At 38.5% G+C, this 21,081-nt stretch overlaps 4 protein-coding genes across 8 annotated transcripts; 3 read left to right on the top strand and 1 right to left on the bottom strand.

The window, feature by feature from the left end:
* Nucleotides 1–5: 5 nt before the first annotated feature.
* On the top strand, nucleotides 6–7,148 carry LOC111344039 (QRFP-like peptide receptor). 5 transcript variants are annotated; one of them, XM_088741262.1, is made up of 4 exons: nucleotides 6–24; nucleotides 2,795–2,883; nucleotides 3,498–3,573; nucleotides 5,070–7,148. In XM_088741262.1, exon 4 carries the CDS (start codon nucleotides 5,103–5,105, stop codon nucleotides 6,111–6,113), a length of 1,011 nt encoding a protein of 336 aa, XP_088597388.1. In that variant the 5' UTR covers nucleotides 6–24; nucleotides 2,795–2,883; nucleotides 3,498–3,573; nucleotides 5,070–5,102; the 3' UTR covers nucleotides 6,114–7,148. The 5 variants fall into 5 exon arrangements, with proteins under 5 accessions (XP_088597388.1, XP_022806979.1, XP_088597385.1 ...); XM_022951244.2 differs by lacking the exon at nucleotides 6–24 and having other exon boundaries at nucleotides 1,744–2,883; nucleotides 5,065–7,148; XM_088741259.1 differs by lacking the exon at nucleotides 6–24 and having other exon boundaries at nucleotides 1,744–2,883; nucleotides 3,498–3,579; nucleotides 5,065–7,148.
* Nucleotides 7,149–11,749: 4,601 nt separating this feature from the next.
* Nucleotides 11,750–15,486, top strand: LOC111344045 (RYamide receptor-like). Its single transcript, XM_088741997.1, has 3 exons — nucleotides 11,750–12,090; nucleotides 12,264–13,815; nucleotides 13,893–15,486. Exons 2-3 carry the CDS (start codon nucleotides 12,939–12,941, stop codon nucleotides 14,021–14,023), a joined length of 1,008 nt encoding a protein of 335 aa, XP_088598123.1. The 5' UTR covers nucleotides 11,750–12,090; nucleotides 12,264–12,938; the 3' UTR covers nucleotides 14,024–15,486.
* A 587-nt stretch (nucleotides 15,487–16,073) lies between these two features.
* Nucleotides 16,074–16,580, top strand: LOC148719500 (QRFP-like peptide receptor). Its single transcript, XM_088740114.1, has one exon. The coding sequence runs from the start codon at nucleotides 16,074–16,076 to the stop codon at nucleotides 16,578–16,580; it is 507 nt and encodes a 168-aa protein (XP_088596240.1).
* A 2,498-nt stretch (nucleotides 16,581–19,078) lies between these two features.
* Nucleotides 19,079–19,948, bottom strand: LOC111344047 (QRFP-like peptide receptor). Its single transcript, XM_022951253.2, has one exon. It carries the CDS (start codon nucleotides 19,946–19,948, stop codon nucleotides 19,079–19,081), a length of 870 nt encoding a protein of 289 aa, XP_022806988.2.
* Between the last annotated feature and the right edge of the window lie 1,133 nt (nucleotides 19,949–21,081).

The following is a 21,081-nucleotide window of genomic DNA, read 5'->3' as shown; positions in this document are numbered from 1 at the left end:
ACTGCAAGGAGGTTTTATCATAAGGTAAGAGCACTCTTCTTCTGTTGTTCGGTTTTGTCTGATGAATAAGGGATGACACTTCGCTTAGACTTTGTGAAGAATTCGCAAGAATTTTTATTTAAAAACCCTTGCTGAGCGACTGTTACAAGCGTCAAGAGAAAAGAATTCCTGTGTCTTCCTTTCATAAATTTACTCATATTATTCCAAATCTATTTTTCACTATCGTTGCTATTTCTAATCTTGTTTCAACAAAATAATAAAAAAATTACGATAACAGTTAAATCGCGCAGAATGCATATCTCAGCTCTGTGGAAGCTTTAGGTACAAACTAAATCAAAAATAAAGTAGCGAGATTAAAACATTTTCCTCCTTTAAAACATCTCATGAATAAGGCACTCAAAATTTCCGCTGCGCTTCTTTTAGATGGCAAATTGCTCGTGAAGATTGTTTAGTCTTTGATTATGTTCGTCCTTGAGATGTTTACCAATGACGGAATAATTGTGCTCCTCAATATGAGGGCGATGGTGACGGTTCGTCAAGGAATAAGAGACCGTCTCTGAACACTCAAGAAGTCTCCATTCCAGCGGAACTGTTCATTCAATTATATACATTACTTTGTTTTCCTTTCTTTATATAACGTCACTGAACCTGTATTAAGGACACAATTTAACTTACGTCGAGGTTTGCGAATAACTCGCCTATTTTGAATAATAATAGAATGATAATCCATCTTATCACGAGCGGCTGAATGAAAATTGCAAAGAGATTAGCAGCAGCTCTACGATATTATTTGTTATTAAACCTACTAACTTCCTATTTACGAACTTGTTACCATGAGGACCCTTGGTGTTGTCATACTTGGCCCTCTGGTTGCAACCGTGACGTCATTAGGGAGGTTTCAGAGGGAACATAAAAAGATACTTTTTGATGTATACCGTATTTCCTCGGACTAGCGCTCGGACGCTTATTTAAAATTCCGGCTAAAAGAAGAGGTACTTATTGAAAGGTGGGCACTTAAACGGAAGGGCGCTTATTAAGATATTAATATCTTGTACTTATATGGGCCTTTACAGATTATGCTAGTAAAAAGTAGCATATTATGCTAGTAGCATTGCTTTTTTTTGGCGAAATTATGCTAAAATTATGCTCTTTTTTCCAAATTACGCCCCTTTTTTTTAAAATTATGCTCTTTGAAAAAATTGCAAATAAGTCCAAAAAATTCATTTTTTAATTAAAAACCGTTGGTCTATAAGAAAAGAAACGCAACCAATCCACACTAATACTAGACTATACGTGACATACAATGTGACTTCCGGTTCCGGTGCACCCCAGACCCGGACTCAGACCGTTTCAGACGCCGCTCAATGATTCACAGTGAACTACAAATGCTACTACTTGAACTAAGACTTAAAACATCGAATAACGTCACCAAGTGTTTGGGAGTAGAGATGAATTATGATCAAATCGTAGCGTCAAAAATGATCCGATAATTATCAAAATATGCGAATTATGCTAGCATTGCTACTTGGCACAAATTATACCAGTTTCCTCAAATTATGCCAAAAATTATGCTAGCATAATCTATAAAGGCCTATTCTTATACCACTGTAGTTAAAAAGTTATATTATAAATAAAGCGGCAATAAGAACAGATAGATTTTCCTTCTATCCCTTCTATTTAAAAGAGCGAGAAACGAGGGGGGGAGGGAGGGGCGGTCATTCGAGAGGGGTCCTTGTTTGACTTTTTGGAAAAGGGTGTAGTTGCTTAACAGAGGGAAGGTGCTTATTCGAGAAAATACGTTATATAATTTAATTTTTGTTATCAGTTGACTGTTGTTGGTTTCGGTAATGGGTAAGTGCGCAGTTGCTTAGATTCTGAAATTGATCCAAACATTTTTTTTTCTTCTCGAGACGTTAGTTGCTCTGTTGCGACTTTTACAACCTGAGCTGCTCTTACATAAACCATTTCTACATTGATTCGTATACTGACGCATCATTAATTGCTATAGCAGAACGTCGTTCTAAATAATTTCCTCCTATGTTTAAAAGTTTTTTCATATCCTAAGGAGAATAAATTTCTCACGCGTTAAAGTCAGTTCTTTTGCCGTGTTGCGTCAAACTCGTTTCATTCATCATATTTGCTTGGACATCAATCAAAATGCCTGTGTAAATCTTATCCAGTGGACATGCCTAATCTGTGCACAAAAAACGTCTTGAGAAATTTACAAATGTAAAATTTACACATCGCGTCACGCGCAGGGTCCGTTATTTTCGGCAAAACAAATATTGAGATTGAGAAAGACGGAAACCACTGTTGGTGTTTGCAATGTAAGAGTGAGTAAGATGGGGCCATTCGAAATTGAAATTTGTTTTTGATGAAAACGCTCTTCTCATTAGCAGAGAATCATCTTCCAATAAAATATCCGTTTGCTTACGTCTAATGTTATTGCCTTGGCCGTGTTGAGTATCTTAGGGTTTTTCAGTGTCGGTGGTAACGAAGAGAAATCAATATACAAATCTCACAGCATTGGTACATTTCAAATTACTTAAAGCCGGGAAATTCTGTTCTTATTTGATAAGTTTATTTTGTGCGCTTAATTTATGGGGAAGAAGGAGAACGTTCCATTTTCAGGTTCCTAAACGCCCTCTTTTGCTCTTTACAAATTGAACTTAATCTTTACACTCAATTGGTGTCCGTTCTTTTCTCTTTCATTTATCAATTTTTTTTTTCAACTATCAAGTTTTCACGTCTTTTTCATTTACAATGGCTATTTGCATCTATCTTTGTCTTGCAGCGAAAGTTCTATTTCAGTTTCTCCGTCACTTTTGGTTTCATTAGTCATATAATAAGAATATCAAACGAGACAGGCTTCTATTCTGAAAGGTTAGTACAAAACATGAATTTGGAAATAATACTTTTTCCGCGTTATAAAATTCAATATTTTGGACTGAACATTCAGCGGCAGAAGATTAAAAAAAGAACTCAGAATAATCTTAGATTTTGGCAAAAATTTGTCGCTAAAAACTTGCCTTAAACTTATCATTGTCTTTGAAATAAAATGATTTACTCAGCTCTAGGCCTTTAATTTTCATGATTTAATTACTAAGTCTCCTTTCTAAAGGTTACAAATGTTACTGTAAATATTTTTAGAGAATGAAGAGTTGCGTCAATTTGACATCGTGAAGCTGATAAGTTTCTTTATTCTCCTAAACGGTGGTTTAAAAAATGTCTCGACACTATAGAGAGAAAGTGCACGTTAAACAATTCCTCAGTGTCCGAGTCTGGGAGCGAAAGAGTAAAAGCAGCCATACGATGTGTGAATCGAATCGGAAATTATTATGCAAAAAGAACAACGATGCAATGTTTTAATGCAACTACGAAGAAGTTGAAAAATAGGCGTAGTTGTGTTTTAGGTTTTCTAACTCGGAGTTTTTTTTATACCGATTAAGCTTTTACTTTTTTTTCACAAGAAGTTGTTATTCATCTCCGTTTTGCAGGGAAAGCGTTACTTCAGTTTCTTACTCTCGGCTTCCTCGGTCATACGATCAGGATACTAAACAAGAAACTTCAAGGGTAAGGGTAAGCAGTAAAAATAAAGAGAAATTAGCTTACATTCCTTTCACCTTTCAAAAATACTGTCGTTGCCACTTCAGATCAGGCGCAACAGAAATCAAATACAAGAACAGCAAATTCTGATGTAAAATGGAGTCCGGCACAATGTTTTTTAATGAGCATTGTGAGCGAAACGGAAAGTCGTGTTGATACATATGTCAGACCAAGATAATATCAACTGCGTTGGAAAATGTACATGTTTGTAAAATGAACACATCGTGTCACGTGCAGAGTCCGTTATTTTCGGCAATACAAATGTTCAAATTGAGAAAGATGGGAACGATTGCTGGTGTTCGCAATGTAAGAAAAAAATGTAAATGTTTGTAAAATGTAAACATCGCGTCACGCGCAGGGTCTGTTATTTTCGGCAAAACAAATGTTCAGATTGAGAAAGACGGAAACCATTGTTGGTGTTCACAATGTAAGAGTGAGTAAGATAAGGCCATTCGAAATTGAAATTTGTTTTTGATGAAAATGCTCATTACATGAGCAGAGAATATTCTTCCCACAAAATATCTCTTTGTTCACGTCTCAGTAATGTTACTGCCTTGGCCGTCCTGAGTAGCTTAAGATTATTCAGTGTTGGTGGTAACGAAGAGTATATACAAATCGCACAGTATTGTTATATTTCAATTTAATTCAAGTTGGGCAAATCTACTTTCATTCGATAAGTTTATTTTGCGCGCTTAGTTTATTGGGATGAAGAAGAGCGTTCGATTTTCAGGTTCCTAAACAGCTGTTTTGCTCTTTACAAACCGAACTTAATCTTTACACATGAAGTCTGTTGCTCCTTCTTTGGTTCTTCCGTTTCTTTTTTTCACCTATCACATGCCTTAAACTTATCATTGTCTTAGAAATAAAATTATCAACTCAACTCTAAGCCTTTAATTTCCATGATTTAATTACTAAGTCTGCCTTCTAAATGTTACAAATGTCACTGTAAATATTTTAGAGATTGAAGTGTTGCGTCAATTTGACACCGTGAAGCTGATAAGTTTCTTTATTCTCAAAAACTGTTGATTGAAGAATATATTGATACTGTACGAAGAAATTGCACGTCAAACAATTCTTAGTGTCTGAGTCTGGGAGCGAAAGAGTAAAAGCAGCCACACGATGTGTAAATGGGAAATTTTTATGTAAAAAGAGCAAAGATGTAATGTTTTTAATGCAATCACGAGGAAGTTAGAAAGCAACGTAGTTGTGTTTTAGTTTTTATGAACGATTTTTGTTTTTCTGATTAACTAAGCTGTTACCTTTTTTTTTAATTGGCACAAAAAGTTATTGTTATTCATCTTTGCTTTGCTATAATTTACTTTTGATAATTGTGACAGGTCGTCGCCGAAACGTATAATCGAATAATCTCGCTACTTTATATCATGAGATGTTTTGCTAGATCTTTCGTTATCAAAAATAAAGTATGTCTGAATAATGAGCCGTGCTTTCTTCAAACAGAGTAGCTGAGGCAGCCTCAAGATGACTCAATATCAAGAATGTCCACAAACGTGACCGCAACGATGAATGGAACACAGTCCATGTTGAGCTGCTTTAATCCCACAGCAAGGAATTTCGGTGAAACCCTTGCTTACTGCCTTCTATTTCTTGTTTCGTTAATTGGAAATACCTTCATTGGAATTATTGTCTTCAAGACGAAAAGTCTGAGAAAGCCCATTAATTTCTTGATTTTTAACATGGCCATGTCCGACATGATTCCTCCAATTTTCCTGTTTCCTCGTAAGTTGGTTTGGTTACACACCCGCTCCTGGCTGATAGGCGGCCCCCTTGGTCAAACGTTATGTAAGTTGAGTATCTTTTTTTCTAATATGTCGACTTCTGTGTCAGTTCAGAGCCTTGTTCTGATAACAGTCGATCGATTTGTAGCCGTGGTATTTCCTCTCCGTTGCCCATTCATCAGTTCAAAGCAGTGCCGGTTCTTCATTCTCGCCACTTGGATCATCGCCATGGCTGGCTGGTGTCCGGACCTGTTCGCCTGGAAAGTTGTCGAATATCCAGAGAGGCTGGCGTGTGAGCATGATTGGAATGACGCATTTAGAGGGTCCTCGTCCTTCAGAAACTACCTTATGACTATCATCGTTGTAATGTATTATGTCCCCTTGATTTTGGTTGCCATTCTTTATTTTTCCATTGATATAAAAATAAAATCCCAGAAGAATCCAGGAGAGCAATCAACTAACGCGAGAGAACGACGTTTAAAAAGAGAGAAAAATGTTCTTAAATTGTCCATTGCCATCGTGTTGGGGTTCGCACTGTGCTGGCTGCCCTTCAGTATTTTGTGGTTCATGCTCCTCAACTCAGATCGAACCATCTTAACCTCTTGTGGCTTCAATTACTTCAGTTCTGTTGCCGAACTTCTGGCTTTGTCGAACTGTGCGATAAACCCTTGGATCTGTGTATGCTTTGTTGGAAATTATCGCCAAGGTCTCAAGAATCTCTTCTGTCGCTCTTCTGTTGGTACTAAAGTCAATCAAGTTACACCGTACTAGTTTGAGCGCCTGGCCCCGGTTGTTCGAAGGATGGATAACGCTATACACTGGATAAATCTCTATCCGGTGGATAGCGCAGTACGTTTTGGTAACACTTGTCCGTTGGATAGCGCTATCCGCCCATTGAAGAGCCGGAGCCTGGACTTTAAAACCGACCATCCAGATCGACCTAAGAATTTTTCACATTCCTTATTGATTGTTTTCATTTCAGACTACGAAAAGTCAGTAAAGTAATAGAAGACCTTGAGATGAAAGGTCTTGTTGAAACATTAAGATGAGTTTTTAAATTTACCGAAAGGAATGGTGGAAATTGTTAGCTTGATGGCTTTTAAAAGGCATGATAGATCAAACTTTGGGTTGGCAATCATCAGAAGATAAGAAATACGTGACAGCTCCCTCTATTCAGCTCTGAAACTTGTAAATAAATTTTAATCTTCATTCTAATCTTCATTTGAAAGCTCACTTACTATAAAAATGCATTGCATAGCTAAACTCATATATAGAGAAGCTGTACCGTAGTTTGAACTTTTGCGCAAATATTGTTGTTTGAGGTATAAATTATTCTGAGTACGTAGTTTAAGGAAGGTGTAGTCTGATCGTCCTGGTGAGTGTAGTCCTGAGAAGGACTGTTGTCGGTGGTAGTGACTGACGTTTCGACAACCTGTGCGGAAGTCATCATCAGAGTCAAGTGAATGATTGTTGTCAGTAGAATGTTCTTATTCCAGTTAATAAGAACATTCTATTGACAACAATTATTCACTTGACTCTGATGATGACTTCCGCACAGGTTGTCGAAACGTCAGTCACTACCACCGACAACAGTCCTTCTCAGGACTACACTCACCCGGACAATCAGACTACACCTTCACATGTTACCCCCGGGTTCAAACCATTTACTGCAGTAGTTTAAGGACTTTATTTGAACATCAGTAAGAGTCTTTTGACTCAAAGTATCACATTAAAAGAGAAATATGATGTGGTGAACCAAAAAAAAAAGATAAAATAAAAATAAAAAAAAATTTTATTGGTAGTCGAGTCCAGCTCTTACCATTACTATTATTTTACAATATACGATGTAGTATTCCCTTCAAAGATAACAATGCGGAGTGGAAAATGGGTAAATAAAATAGAGCTTAATCACGATTTTTTTCTTCGACTGTAACTACTTCAAAGCCATAGAAAACTCTAGCTGCCTTAAACTTTCTTTTCATTTTAGAAATCTGTTTATCAGGGGAATCAGTTCAAGGTATACAAACTTTTAAACAATCGGATCTACTGTCTTAGCCCTAGCATCGATTATAAATGACTCGCAGGGTGACAAGATACTGAGGTGACCTCCTCGAGGTCAGTTAATAAATTGATATTCTCTTGCAAAAGGCTAAGACAAACAGAAATAACTTTGATAGGAAAATGAGAACATCAAAACAACAGGTGCAGAATGGGAAGCCAGAAAATGAGTTGGCGGGAGATATATGCGCTAAATTCACCAAGAAAAACGTTGAATTTGGCAATAAAATGAAAATTAGCTGTTATTTTAAGCTCTGCAACTTCAAGCTATAACTTGAATTGATTTGCTCGATCTTAGACGAGGTGGTGGCGAGAACAGATTGTTGGTGGTAATACCAGTCTACACCTTAAAAGTAGTTAAGCGGTCCCTCTCAGTCAGTCAGCTGCTTCAGTCTCGCAACACAAGAGAAAAGAGAGTATATTTCTTCATTCTAGCTACATTGGGGGCAGCCGAGTTTGGGTTTGTCCAGTGGACTCGATAGATTTTTTTCAGTTCAAATTCACCAGTTTTCCCATTACCGATCAGAATCCATTTGACTAGGTCAGTGCTATTGGTAAAAGATGAGAGCCCCTTAATCCGAAGGTAAATCCGAGAGAATTAAGTGTAATGCAGTTGTTTCACACCAAACAAATGTAAAAAATCATAGCAACTGTTACAAGCGTCGAAAGACTACAATTCATATATTTCTGGAACATATGAATATATATATTTCTCAAGAACTGTTTTATTACCGATTCCAAGCGTATTGCTTTTTTCTGTTTAGTAAAATTGAACATCGTAATATCAGTTATAGAAAAACTTTCACCATTCCATTCCGGTAACTATATTTAGTAATAAGCATGATGGGGCAGTTTTTAATCTAGGGAAGTTTTGGATAAAGAGCGCAAATTAAGACTGAAATGGAGATGCTTCCTAAAACTGGCATAGGGAAAAATATGGACTGGACTGGACTGGACTAGACTAGACTATTTTTTGGACCATTTTATAAGGGGGGAGGCACACCTTTAGTACTCAGGGAGGGGTGGGTGCAGTCGACAAGTACTGAGGGAGGGGTTGGCGAAGAGTGTTATTACTCAGGGAGGGGTGGTAGGTGGTTGTAATTGTAAACACTACTGGTTAATAGAGCTTCTACTCGATCGCAATAATTATTTTATTCGGTTTTTCGAATGACTTTTCCTACATTAACATTTTGCGTTGGGCCGCGGCGTTTCTTTAATTTTTTAGCCATGCGAAAGCAAACTGCCACGTAAACTCTGGACTTTAATTCTTATTGAAAATATCGCGTTTACGATCCTCCACTGTTGAGTTACCGGTCTGGCATAGGTTATGCGTGTGCCTTTTGAGTCGACTTGTGCACCATCAGTTTTCCTTTGTGTAATTACCACATTTATCTATCTTTATTTTTTCATTGACGTTATCAGACGAGATCACAGAATTTCCTTTCCTCGTCCCTTGACTTTAGCCGCAAATATAGAATTCACAAGCCCTATCGCAATTTTAACGTTTGTACGTTTACTATATGAAATCATTTTTGGTACAATCGTACAAAGCAATATTCTCTCAGGTGTCTCGTTAACACATACCTTGAAAACGCAGACCGCAGACTGCAGACCGCAGACCGCAGACCGCACACCTCGAAAACTAAACGCACACCTCGAAAAACGTGTATACAGTGTGTAGTTACAAGATTTATCTCTCTTCCTTTTGTCATTGATGTTATCAGACGAGATCTCGGAATTTCCGTTATGCGAAAGCGAAACTGCCACGTAAACACTGGACTTTAATCTATATTTGAAATACTGCGTTTACGATCCTCCACTGTTGAGTTATCCGTGTGCCTTTTGAATCGACTTGTGTGTGCACTATCAGTTGCTTCACGTTTTCCTTTGTGTATACAGTATGTTATTACTGAATTTATCTATCTTCCTTTTGTCAGTAATCTTATCAGACGAGATCACAGAATTTCGCACTACACCGAAATACCTAGTTAAACAATAGAGCGTTTCTGTCGAGGAACTATCGGCTGATAATTGCCCCGCGGAAATTTGATGTTCTTAAAACAAATATTTGCCCTCGAAGCTTCGCTTCTCGGGCAAATATTTGTTTTAAGAACATCAAATTTCCAAGGGGCAACTATCAGACCGATAGCTCCGAGACATAAGTATTGTCTTTATTGTTCACCACTAAATTTTCTTCCGCGCGCCAGTTTAAAAACAATCAATAATATTACGATGGAGTAAAAGCTCCATTAACAAGCAGTGTTTACAATTACAACCATCTACCACCCCTCCCTGAGTAATAACACTCTTCCCCCACCCCTTACTCAGTACTTGTCGACTGCACCCACCCCTTCCCTGAGTACTAAAGGTGTGCCTCCCCCCTTATAAAATGGCCCAAAAAATCGTCTAAAAAATAGCCAAAAAAATCGTCCAAAAAATAGTCTAGTCCAGTCCCTATGCCCCCAAAAACTAAACAGTTTTAACAGTTATATGTATATAATAAGGACCGGATATGCTAAATTTAACAATTATATTGCATATGTAAATAATAAGCTGTGCATGTATTTCATGTCAGTAGATCGGGGTAGGTAATCTTCAGAGTCGCACAACTGGTAGCTGGACAAGAAACTTACATCTTTGTTTCGAGAAAGTCGGCAAACGCGACGGCAACGATCATGAATGGAACACGGTTCATGTCGAGCTGCTTCAACCTCCCAGCAGAAAGAATCGGTTACACTTTTGCTTGCTGTCTGATATTTGTTGTTTGGCTGGCTGGAAACGCCTTCATTGCAATTAATATTGTTGTCAGTACAAGACCCGAAGACTGAGAAATTCCGTCAACGTTTTTATCGCAAACATGGCAATATCTGATCTGCTGTTTCCCATCTTCTTGATTCCTCAGGTTTTTAGTTCAGTTGACTGAACACCAACGCCTGGCTAATTGATGGTCCTCTTGGCCAAGCGTTGTGTAATCTGTCTGGTTATTTAGTTGATGTCTCCACTACTGTGTCAATTCAGAGTCTCTTTATAATAGCAGTGGATCGATTTAGGGCTGTGGTATTTTCTCTCCGTTCCCCACTGATCAGTTCAAAGCGGTGCCGGTTCTTCATTCTATTCATTTGGATCACTGCCATGCTATCTGGTGCCCTGCTCTATTTACCCGGAAAGTTGTGGAGCATCCAGAGGGACTGACATGTATGAGGCGGTGGATAGCGGCAGTTAGGGAGTCCTCGCTCAAAGAAACCTTATCTGCAGCGGTGATTATCGTATATCTGTATGTTCCTTTGGTTTTGGTTGGCATACTGTACCTTATTATTGCTTTAAAAATGAAATCCAGTAAGCTTATAGCCTTGCAATCGGTCAACGTTCGAGAAAAACGTTTAAAGAGAGAAAGAAATGTTTTGAAGGTGTGCATTGCAATTTTGTTGGTATTCGCGGTATGTTGGCTGCCATTTAGCATCTGGCGGTTAATGTTACTTTATTCCTCAGACAGAACAATAAAATCTTGTGACTTTCAGTTCTTTGTACTGTAAACCCTTGCATTTCTTTCATTTTCAGGAGGTCAAGGGCTTAATCAAGTTTCACCTTGATTTGAGTCCCAAGCCATTGTCTTAAATTATTCATGGCCACACAAGGATTAAGTTCCATTATTGGTTTACTTATGACTGTCAGGCAAATATTATCATCTGGTTTTACTTGATAAAATATTTGACCGGGCTGTTTGCATGGCGAGCATGCGCAAGAGAGCGTTGCGAGCCGCTTAACAGAAATGTCCCTTCCACACACATATTTGTATAAATTCTATCTATTGGCTTTCTATCATTTAAGCCGTACTCTGATTGGTTACGTGTAATGGCGTAGTCTGATCGTCCGGGCGGGTGTGGTCCTGAGAAGGACTATTGTCAGTGGTGGTAACTGACTTTTCGGTAGCCTGAGTACTTGTTATTAGTCGAATGTTCTTATTCCAGTTCGTGTAAAATGATTGGTCAGTTTTGCCGTGATGTTATTAGCTGTAGGACCCAAGTGGCGTAAGTCGGTCGTGATTGGGCTGTTTCGATCCGTTAGTAAAGTTAGGTCGTTCTTTTCGGTTCGTTTGTGATGTTAATGTCGTGAATGAGTCGTTTGTATGGCGCGAGGACTTAATTGTTTGAAATAAATTTTAACCACTACAAATCGGATTTCTATCCGCTTTAAAATCCGATGACTAAGTTCTAATGCTCAATTTCTCTTTAGTTTTTCCAATACTTGGTGAATCAAATAACAACAAAAAAGTCCGAAAACCAATTTTGTCTGTGTACATTCCATCTATAATGACACTTCTTGAGACAACGAAAGGACACAGCTTTTCATAAAGCAACTTTTAGCTTTTTACAACACATAGGGACCGAAACACATATTGTGTTTATTCATGAACATATCATCAAATTTGTGTACTTTTCAGAAAGGGCACAAATTGCACGCGGCCTCTAATTGACGTACAAGACACACTGACTATCAGACAGATTCAACAACGGTAATGACTTTCTGCCATTACATATACAAAAAAAACCTGTTGCGACAGATGATATCATATAGGTGGCGGTTGGAAAGTAGGGAACCAAAACTCAGCAATTCAGCTAAATCAAACTATTATTATCGCCTAATTCAGATTAGTACAAGGAAATCAATGACAGGAAATATTGCGTAAGAGGTGGGATACTACTTTTTAGTTTGTTTCTTCGAAATATCGACTTTTATCAGCTATGCTATAATTTCAAACGAAAGCAGCATTAAATACACAGATTTTCGTCGCTCGCTACTTTAAGCTTCTCCTACCTTATCTGTAGATCGTAAATCTCTTGTGATTTGTTTAAATTTGCGTAGACTCCTTCAAAAGGTGTATCCTCTATTATGGTTAACCCAGTCAGTGAATAATCACAAGTTTGGCCGGGAGAAACCCACTGATATTTTACACGAGACACAGATTCAAGAGCAGTGCCCTACAAAATAAGAGATGTTGTGAATCAGATACCTTGGAAAATCGTGAGTCCCGCAAACTTTTTATCCGATTTCGTAGTATCTTCAACATATGCAACGATTTTCGAAGTCTCGTTTACTCCGCATTTCCGCACCGAAACCTTGACATTTTATCTTATATCCGGAGATCTCTATACAAAAGCAGCCAGAGAAGTTATCTTTCAACAACGTTATACTCTTACTTAATGGAGTATGTCTTTTACATGATAAATTATGAACGTACCTTAAATTCTCGCTTGTTTTCAGCCTTCATTTGGCGCACTAGACACGTTTTCAACAGAAAAAATCTATAAAATAAAAACAGGGAAAGACGGATTAGCAAGTAAGAGAATAAACTGTTACACTGGGAAAAGCTTTTGCATCCGTACCCCATGATGGATAACTTATATCAATTCATTAAAGATTGGCTACAGAAAGAAAGTTAAGATATTTGTTTGTAATCGGCTTTATTTTCTTTAACGAGAATATAGGTAGCCTCGAGAGAACTACTCTGTAAAAGAAACTGATATCTCAGGACCGAGAATGTCAGCAAATGTGACTGCAGTGGTAAATGGAACACAGACCATGTCGCGCTGCTTCAATCATGAAGAACTAAGGATCGTTTACATGGTTGCATTTTGTCTGGTATTTGTAGCTTCGTTGGTTGGAAATACCTTCATTGGAATAATTGTCTACAAAACGAAATCCCTGAAAAAGCCAATCAACTTTTTTATTGTAAACATGGCCATATCAGATCTGCTATATCCGATTTTCATGCTCCCCCAGGATTTAGCTTCATTATTCACCAGCGGTTCGTGGTTGATCCGCGGTCCCCTCGGCCAAGCCTTATGTAAGCTTGTCTCCTTCTCGATAAATGTCTCCACTCTTGTTTCATCTCAGAGCCTGGTTCTAATAGCGGTGGATCGATTTGTAGCTGTAATATTTCCTCTCCGCTCCCCACTGTTCAGTTCAAAGCAGTGCCGGTTCTTCATTCTCGCCACTTGGATCATTACCATGGTTACCAGGTGGCCGATCCTCTTCTTCTCAGAAATGGTCAAGTATTCAGACCGGCTGATATGTACGCCGGAGAGGTCCTCCTACTTCCAAAACTACACTGTGGCAATAATCGCTGTCGGCTTTTATGTCCCTTTAGTTTTGATTGCCATACTTTACCTTACCATCGCTTTAACGATCAAGTCCCACAAAACTCTGGGCGAACAATCAGCGAACACAAGCGAACAACGTTTGAAGAGAGAGAGAATCGTTTTGAAGATGTCCATTGCCATCGTGTTAGCATTTGCAATGTGCTGGCTGCCACTCACTATCTGGTGGTTGGTGCACTTCTATTTACCAGACAAAACAATGAGATGGTCTTGTGGCTTTCGATATTTCGCGGAAATTGCCCGATTTTTGATGTACACATACTGTGCTGTAAACCCTTGCATCTGTTTTGTTTACATGGGACGTTACCGCCAGGGTCTTAAAAATCTCCTTTATGGACATACTGTGCTGTAAACCCTTGCATCTGTTTTATTTACATGGGACGTTACCGCCAGGGTCTTAAAAATCTCCTCAGGTGCTTCTCTGCCGCTCCCAGGGTTAATCGACTTAATCAAGTTGCACCGTAGCTTAAGCCCTGCACCGTAAATGCTACTGACCGTGCAACTTTGACTTTGGGAAAGTCAGCTTGGGGGAAAAAAGATCTTTTTAGTAAAAGTTCTTAGTTGAAAAACAAAGATAAACTTTGTCACTGTTTGCCACTTGATGTTTCTTTAAAAAAATCAAGATAACGATTTTCGTAGATCCGGCTAAATTGCCCTCAGCGGAAGATATTGAAGTATACCGATTATTCTTTGGCATGAGAAATAAATAGAGATCTCTAGCAACCTATAGATTACCGTTCGACTGAACGAAGACATAATTAGCGGCCTTACCCGTTCTCCTCATTAACTGAAAGTCGCAGTTAACACCGAAGTCTTCTTAGAGACGAAAGGGGAATTATCGTTTGCATAAGAAAAAAAGAAAAACAAGAAATAAAAAAGAACTGAAAGAGATTTTGTGCTTTTTTAAACTTTATCTTCCTTACAAATCCTTCCATAGCACTCCTATCACTTGTATTTTACGATTTGTTTCTACCTCAGTGACTGAAATTTGTCGCTCAGACATTTTATATTTACACGTTGAATAACCGAACTCACCAGAGTACTTAACTGTTTGTGAGTTTATGCGGTCGCTTATGGCATCGGAAAGCGGTAAAAACGAAACTTTGATTTTACTGGGCTTTTCTCAAGAAAATCTCTTGGTCTTTTTGTAAGTCTTCGAAGTACTCTGAACTAAAATAGCAAAAAATCCCTAGTCTAGTTCATTCGGCTTAAAGCAAAAGGTGCAAATTTTGATAATCTTGTTTGCCGTCAAAGTCCAGTTAAAAGTCTATTGCAGAACATTTTCCTTCACTAAGACGCCATCACACGCAGCCAGTTGTAAAGCGTTATCAAATAAATAAGGCTGTTCAGTATTGGCTTTCCAGTCATTGGCTCAAATTGAATTGGCTTTAAATTCAGATCACGCCTCTTCGACAAGCCAGTGGCCAGCTTTCGTTTGTAAAAAAAACCTTCAGTCGTCTGTTCTCCATTCCTCTTTCCTCTTTCATCTTTCACAACGTCTGTTTTCGTCCACAAAAAGGAGAAAGACACGTTCCGTGACACACATTCTTCGCACTGTATTGGCTGATGTTGGTTTTTCACGACTCATTTTGACTGGAAAACTGACCTCCGTCAATCGTATGTTACGAAAATAACAAGAAAACAGCATACGTATGATGCAAGATCCTAACATATTCATTGTAAGCAAACAGCAGTCAAGAATCGATTACAAAAATCATCACAAAGTGACTGAAGCACAAACTTACAATAGGTGGTGGGAAAGAACAAACACTTTTACAAGTTCACGCCAAATATATCGTTGCAATATATAAAGATGTTTGTAATAAAGACAAGTTATTAGGCAGATTTATTTCATAAGATGGGAACTGTTCCTTATAGCCAATGTTTGCGTAATAAAATATTAATGGTGCTCTACAATTCTAATGAATTCTCAGGAAGGCTCCCTTTTGCTTAATTTGAATGTTGTACTAACCAGATGTTTACAGACACATCAAGAAAGGAGAAAAGAAGAGAAAAGGACTTTCAAGAACTGTTTGTGAGGCTATTTGAGTTAAATTTATCCAAATTGGACCTTTGCCGACCATTTTGTTTCAATAAAATGCAACTGTAGACGCTCTCAATCGCTAATTTAAATGAAGGTTCTGGGTAAACTGTCGATTTTCTGGAATTTAATTTGGAGAAGCTAACGTATTCAATTAAGCAGTTTTAATCTCTATGCAAATCATCTCATGTGTTCAAATAAAAAGGTGAGCGTTCAGAACTATTGGCTGAAGGCAATACTGGTTTCTTTAGTGTAGAGAATTTCGGCAAACATTACCGTGACGATGAATGAGACACAGTGAGACATCGACGGAACTGCTCAAATCCAGTTACTGAGGCAAAAGGAATCGGATTCACCTTTGCTTACAGCTTCATTTTGATTGTCTCTCTGATTGGAAATGGTTTCATCGGATTGATTGTTTACAAGTCAAAAACTATGAGAAAGCCCATTAACTTTTTAATCGTAAACATAGCCATGTCTGATTTGATGTTTCCTGTTTTTGTCTTCTCCCGGATCATAACACAGATACAAACCAACTCCTGGATTATCAGTGGTTCCCCTGGCCAGGTGTTGTGTAAGCTGATATCTTTTCTCTCGGAAGTCTCTGTTGCCGTGTCTATTCAGAGTCTGGTTCTGATAGCAGTGGATCGATTTGTTGCTGTGGTGTATCCCCTCCGTTCTCCAGTCGTCGGTTCAAAGCGGTGTCCTTTCTTCATCCTGGCTACCTGGATCTTGGCCATGGCCATTAAGTTCCCATATCTCATCGCCTTTGAACTTGTTGAGTATCCTTCAGCAAGGACAGAATGTGAGCCTCACCGGGAAAATGTCTTCGGACATACTTCCAACTTCACAGACTACGTCCTGGCAAATATAATAACACTACTATATGCTTTTGGTTTTGATTTCCGTTCTTTACATTATTATCGTTTTCAAGCTAAAGTTACAAGTCGTCCCGGGATCCGCAAAATCGGTTACTGCTGAACAACAGCGTTTCAAGATAGAGCGAAATGTGTTAAAGATGTCCACTTCTATCGTGCTCATGTTTGCGATCTGCCAACTGCCCGCGACAATCTACTATCTTTTGTACTTCTTTTCAAGAGCCTTGACGATGCGACATTCCTGGGGCTTTGCACATTTTCATTCCATCGCTATGTTGTTAGCTCGTTCATACGCCGCCGTAAACCCGTTGATCTATTTCGTTTTCAGTGGAAATTACCGCCAAAGTCTTAAGAATCTCCTCAGCTGCTTTTCTGTTGAACGTCGGGAACCCCCTAATAATAGTAAACGAGTGATACGGGACACAAATGAATATGAGACTGGGCTATGAAAATCGAGAAGATGATGAAGAAGAAGAAGAAGAAGAAGAACAATAACAACAACAACAACAACAACAACAACAAGAACAAGAAGAAGAAGAGAAAGATTGATATAACAAGAAACAGGAAGAAGATGAAAAATATGACCTAAATAACGATTATAAAGTTTAAAAATACATTTGTCAAATTAATGATTGATTAAGAAAAGAAGTGAGCCTGAGAATAACTTTTTAAATTAATTTTACTGAAATAAATGGAAAAACTGTCTATAGTTAATCAGTCTTTGCTGTTAACACACTTTTTTAATAATGCTAATTTTACAACTTAAAGCCGGACACGACCTCTTTGCTATTGAAACATGTGATTCGGTTTTCGTTCTCTAGATTGTCTCTAAAGCTGTAAAGCTGATTTCATTCATAACATTCCTTTTAAGACAATGATTTATCTTTGGAAATTTTTGAAAAGCCGGCCTTGAGGTCTATTACAGTTGTGTGCGTGAATAATCATTTGAACTAAGTGACTGGTCATTATTTATCACGTGGGAGGGGAGGGTGGGAGGATTTTGGTTGTGTTACGATAAAATTTAGCTGATACCCTTCATAAGGCTCTGTAGGCCTCGCAGTGTGCAAAGATACGTGAAAGAGACAATTTACCATGTGGTTGTTTTCTATCTACTTTCTTTGTAGCTGAATAGTGCAAAGGATAGGTAAAGTAAATTTGCTGAAAATTCATTTCAAAACAGTGACGTCATAAGTCAAGAAGAACTTCAGTTTTTTTTATGACTGATCCTTTCCGACATCAATTGTAGTTTTATTTCAATTACCGCTGGAAATTAATCATCCGCTCAGATGAAGTTTTGGTAGCTTTGGGAAAAAAAGTACCATCAGGTACAAGCTTATTGGATTCTGATTGCTAACTCGGGTTGAGGCTTTTACGTAAAAAAAAATCTGTGTGAATGCCGTGTTTTTGATATATTTTATCGGGTTGTCTTTCAGACGAGACAATATCATTAGGCAGCGCTTTCAATGCAAACATCTACAAGGGGTCTGTATGATGAGCATGGCTTGAATGATTTTGCTCAGAGTGTTGACGTGCCGAGTTCACGAACTTCTTACAACTAAATGACCACCAAAAAAAATTAAAATGACTGAAACCATCAATTCGTACTGCTGAAGATCTTGATAAATGAACTGGAATCAGAAAACTATAATTATCAGCTATATTTCAGAACGTATTACGTTCTAACCAGGTTGGCGATCAGGGCAGCAAGTCGAGGAAAATTTTGATTAAAAAATGAATTTATAATTCTAAAGAAGTTAGAATTTTGCGAACGAGTTGATGTTTTACCGTCTCTATCGGCGCCACACCTCAAATTCAGCATAACGTATGAGAGCGGCGTTGAATTCCAAATTGAAACTTAAATAATTTGCCGTTGGAGTTTCCTTTCTCAGTCGACGGAAATTTTGGCGAATTCACGCAATTTTTTAGGAGGACGGCTATGCAATGTATGAAATTTTAAAACGCACGTGCTGAGCCATGGTTCTGCCCTTTGGATCTTTTGTTTTCCCACGTCCTCGTCTCCGTCTGAGTTTGAGCATAATTCTGATTTCGTATAAACAAAGCCTCACCAGATGGAAAGTACAAAGAAGCAGTCCATTCACATTATTCATATCTATCACCATATATGGCTTAAAAATTAATTTTTAGTGTACACTCCAAAGTATCATGCTGTTTTGACAAGCTCTAGTTTATATAACTCAACCATAATTTTCCTATTCATTTCCTGCTACTTTTCTTTTCCATTTTTTTCCATTTCTAAACTCTTAGCTTTTGCTTCTCACAAGTTAGTACAGGCTGTAGTGCCTCAATTCAATTTTGGGCGGCTCAACTCGATTACTCCAGTACAAACAGCCGCGGAGACTCTTTAGACCGTTTCTGGCCTCGCTTGAGATAATGTGTTCCTTTGAATTTTGTACTGGTTGGTGCAGGCTGTAGTGTTTCAATTCCACGTTGGGCGGTTCAACTAGATTAGTCCTGCACAGATAGCTGAGGAGACTCTTAAGTCCCTGACGATAATTTCCACTAAAAATAAAAAACATGTAAGGGTTTATAGCACAGTTTGATTGAGCTAAAAAATACGTGATATGTTGGAAGTATTGGAAACTACAAAATGATATCATAATGTTGTCTGATGAATAGAGGCTTAATAACATCCGGATGGTGGCGGGCAGCCAGCACACCATGACACGTGACACGTGACACCGTGAACACCAACACGACAGCGACAGACGTCTTCAAAACATTTCTCTCTCTCTGCAAACTTTGTTCTCTTACGTTCACTGTTTGCTCGCCTTGAGTCTTCTGGGATTTAATTTTGTACACAATGGTGATGTAGAGTGTGGTGATCAAAACCAAAGGGATAAACCAAAATACAACGGTCAAAGCCAACATGTAGCTTTCAAAGGGCAATGACTCTCCAAACGCTTCCTTCCATTGCAGCTTACACGCCGGTCCATTTCGATTCTCGACGAGTTTCCAGGCAAAAAAATCTGGGGACTTCATGGCAAGGGAGATGATCCAAGTGGCGAGAATAAAAAGGCAACACAACTTAGAGCTGATGAGGGGAGAACGGAGAGGAAATACCACATCTACAAAACGATCAACAGCCACCAGGAGCATGCTCTGTATAGACACAAGAATGGACACCTCGATTGAGTAAGAAAAAATCTTGCACATCGCTTCGCCGAGAGGCTCTTTGATCAACCAGGTATCGACATACAACCTGGTCACAATACGTGGTAACAGAAAAATCGGAAAGAGGAGATCGGACATGGCCATGTTTAGAACGAAAAAGTTAATAGGTTTTCTTGGGGTTTTCGTCTTGCATACAACCAGTCCGATAAAGATGTTTCCAACCAGCGAAGCTACGAAAAGTGCACACAGAACTGTGGTTTCCCTGGTTCTTGCTGCTATTGGATCAAAGCAGCTCGTATCTTGTGTTGCATTTGTGGTTACGTTTACGTTTGTCGACATTTTTGCTATTCAGAGATCCGTGTATTCCTCTGCCAGCACCTCTCTAAATGGGTCTGAGAAACATGTTCGCTTTGCTCTATCAGAGGAAGACCATCTGTTTATTAACATATACATTAAAATTTTTAAGTGGACCCAAAAAAATTGAGATAATTGCCCGTTTTAGCGAATACGTCCTGTAGCTGAGAAAGTTATGCTTGCCATGATAAGACATAAATTTTCAGAAGTTGTCTAGCAGGCATTTTGATTCAAACAAGTGCACAATTAGTATAAAAGATAAAACATTTCAGCGTTCTTTGCCTTTCATTCGAAATTAGTAATTCTTGTCCTCTGACACACGTTGATGGAAAATTGGAGAATGTGGAATAGGTAAATAGCAAAAATGGCTGCATGTGTTTATCATCTCATACGGCGCCTCAACTCAACCTCAAAATAACGTATAAAAGTAGTGTTGAATTCCAAATAGAAATGACAATAATTTGCCGTCGCGGTCTAGGTCCGCAAACGACGCAAATTTTGGGGATTCACGTTGTTGTTTTGCAAGGGACAGTTATGAAGTGTACTAAGTTTTAAAATGCACGTGCTGATCTATTATTCTGCCCTCGTTTCCGTCGCCGTTGTGGTTTGCTTAAGGTCCCTACTGACTTCGCCGTTACTCAGGGCGAGACAATGACAATGACATTTCTCTTTAATCTGTCCGTTTCCGATTCCCGTTCCCGTTCTCTGGTGACATTTCTGTTCCTCGTTCTGTCCAGTTCTAGACCCTCTAATGTTCTATCAAGTCGGCCGAACTAATGAAGGGTCAAGTTTCTAAAGGGACAGTCAGTACTGCGTCGGTGGGGGTACTACATGATAATCATTTAATGTCAAAGCAAATGACGAAGGCTAAAGCTCTAAACGTCAGCTTCTATTTTAACGTCAGCAACTATTTTACGTTGATCAGTTTACATTATCAACTCAGTTGATAAAATCAAATTATCTCTCAAAAAAACTACATGTACCATCTTGGACGTACCACTGAGTTTGTAATAAACGTTTTACACAGAAAAGCTGAACAAAAGCAACTAGACACCAACTGTTGCTAGGCATGATCACCCAAGCGACAGTTTTACATGAAAGACCCTGCCGCTTTGTCG

Source organism: Stylophora pistillata, chromosome 12, assembly GCF_964205215.1.
Source record: "Stylophora pistillata chromosome 12, jaStyPist1.2, whole genome shotgun sequence".
NCBI lineage: Eukaryota > Metazoa > Cnidaria > Anthozoa > Scleractinia > Pocilloporidae > Stylophora > Stylophora pistillata.
The sequence above is the reverse complement of the archived record's forward strand: the minus strand, read 5'-3'. Positions and strand labels throughout refer to the sequence as shown.

What these genes read in the sequence shown, in the direction of transcription:
- LOC148719500 (XM_088740114.1), top strand. Translation starts at nt 16,074, where the DNA reads ATGTCTGATTTGATGTTTCCTGTTTTTGTCTTCTCCCGGATCATAACA.
- LOC111344047 (XM_022951253.2), bottom strand. Translation starts at nt 19,948, where the DNA reads ATGTCGACAAACGTAAACGTAACCACAAATGCAACACAAGATACGAGC.
- LOC111344039 (XM_088741262.1), top strand. Translation starts at nt 5,103, where the DNA reads ATGTCCACAAACGTGACCGCAACGATGAATGGAACACAGTCCATGTTG.
- LOC111344045 (XM_088741997.1), top strand. Translation starts at nt 12,939, where the DNA reads ATGTCAGCAAATGTGACTGCAGTGGTAAATGGAACACAGACCATGTCG. An exon ending in TGCCCGATTTTTGATGTACA is followed by an intron (nt 13,816 to 13,892) that starts CATACTGTGCTG and finishes AATCTCCTTTAT; the next exon opens with GGACATACTGTGCTGTAAAC.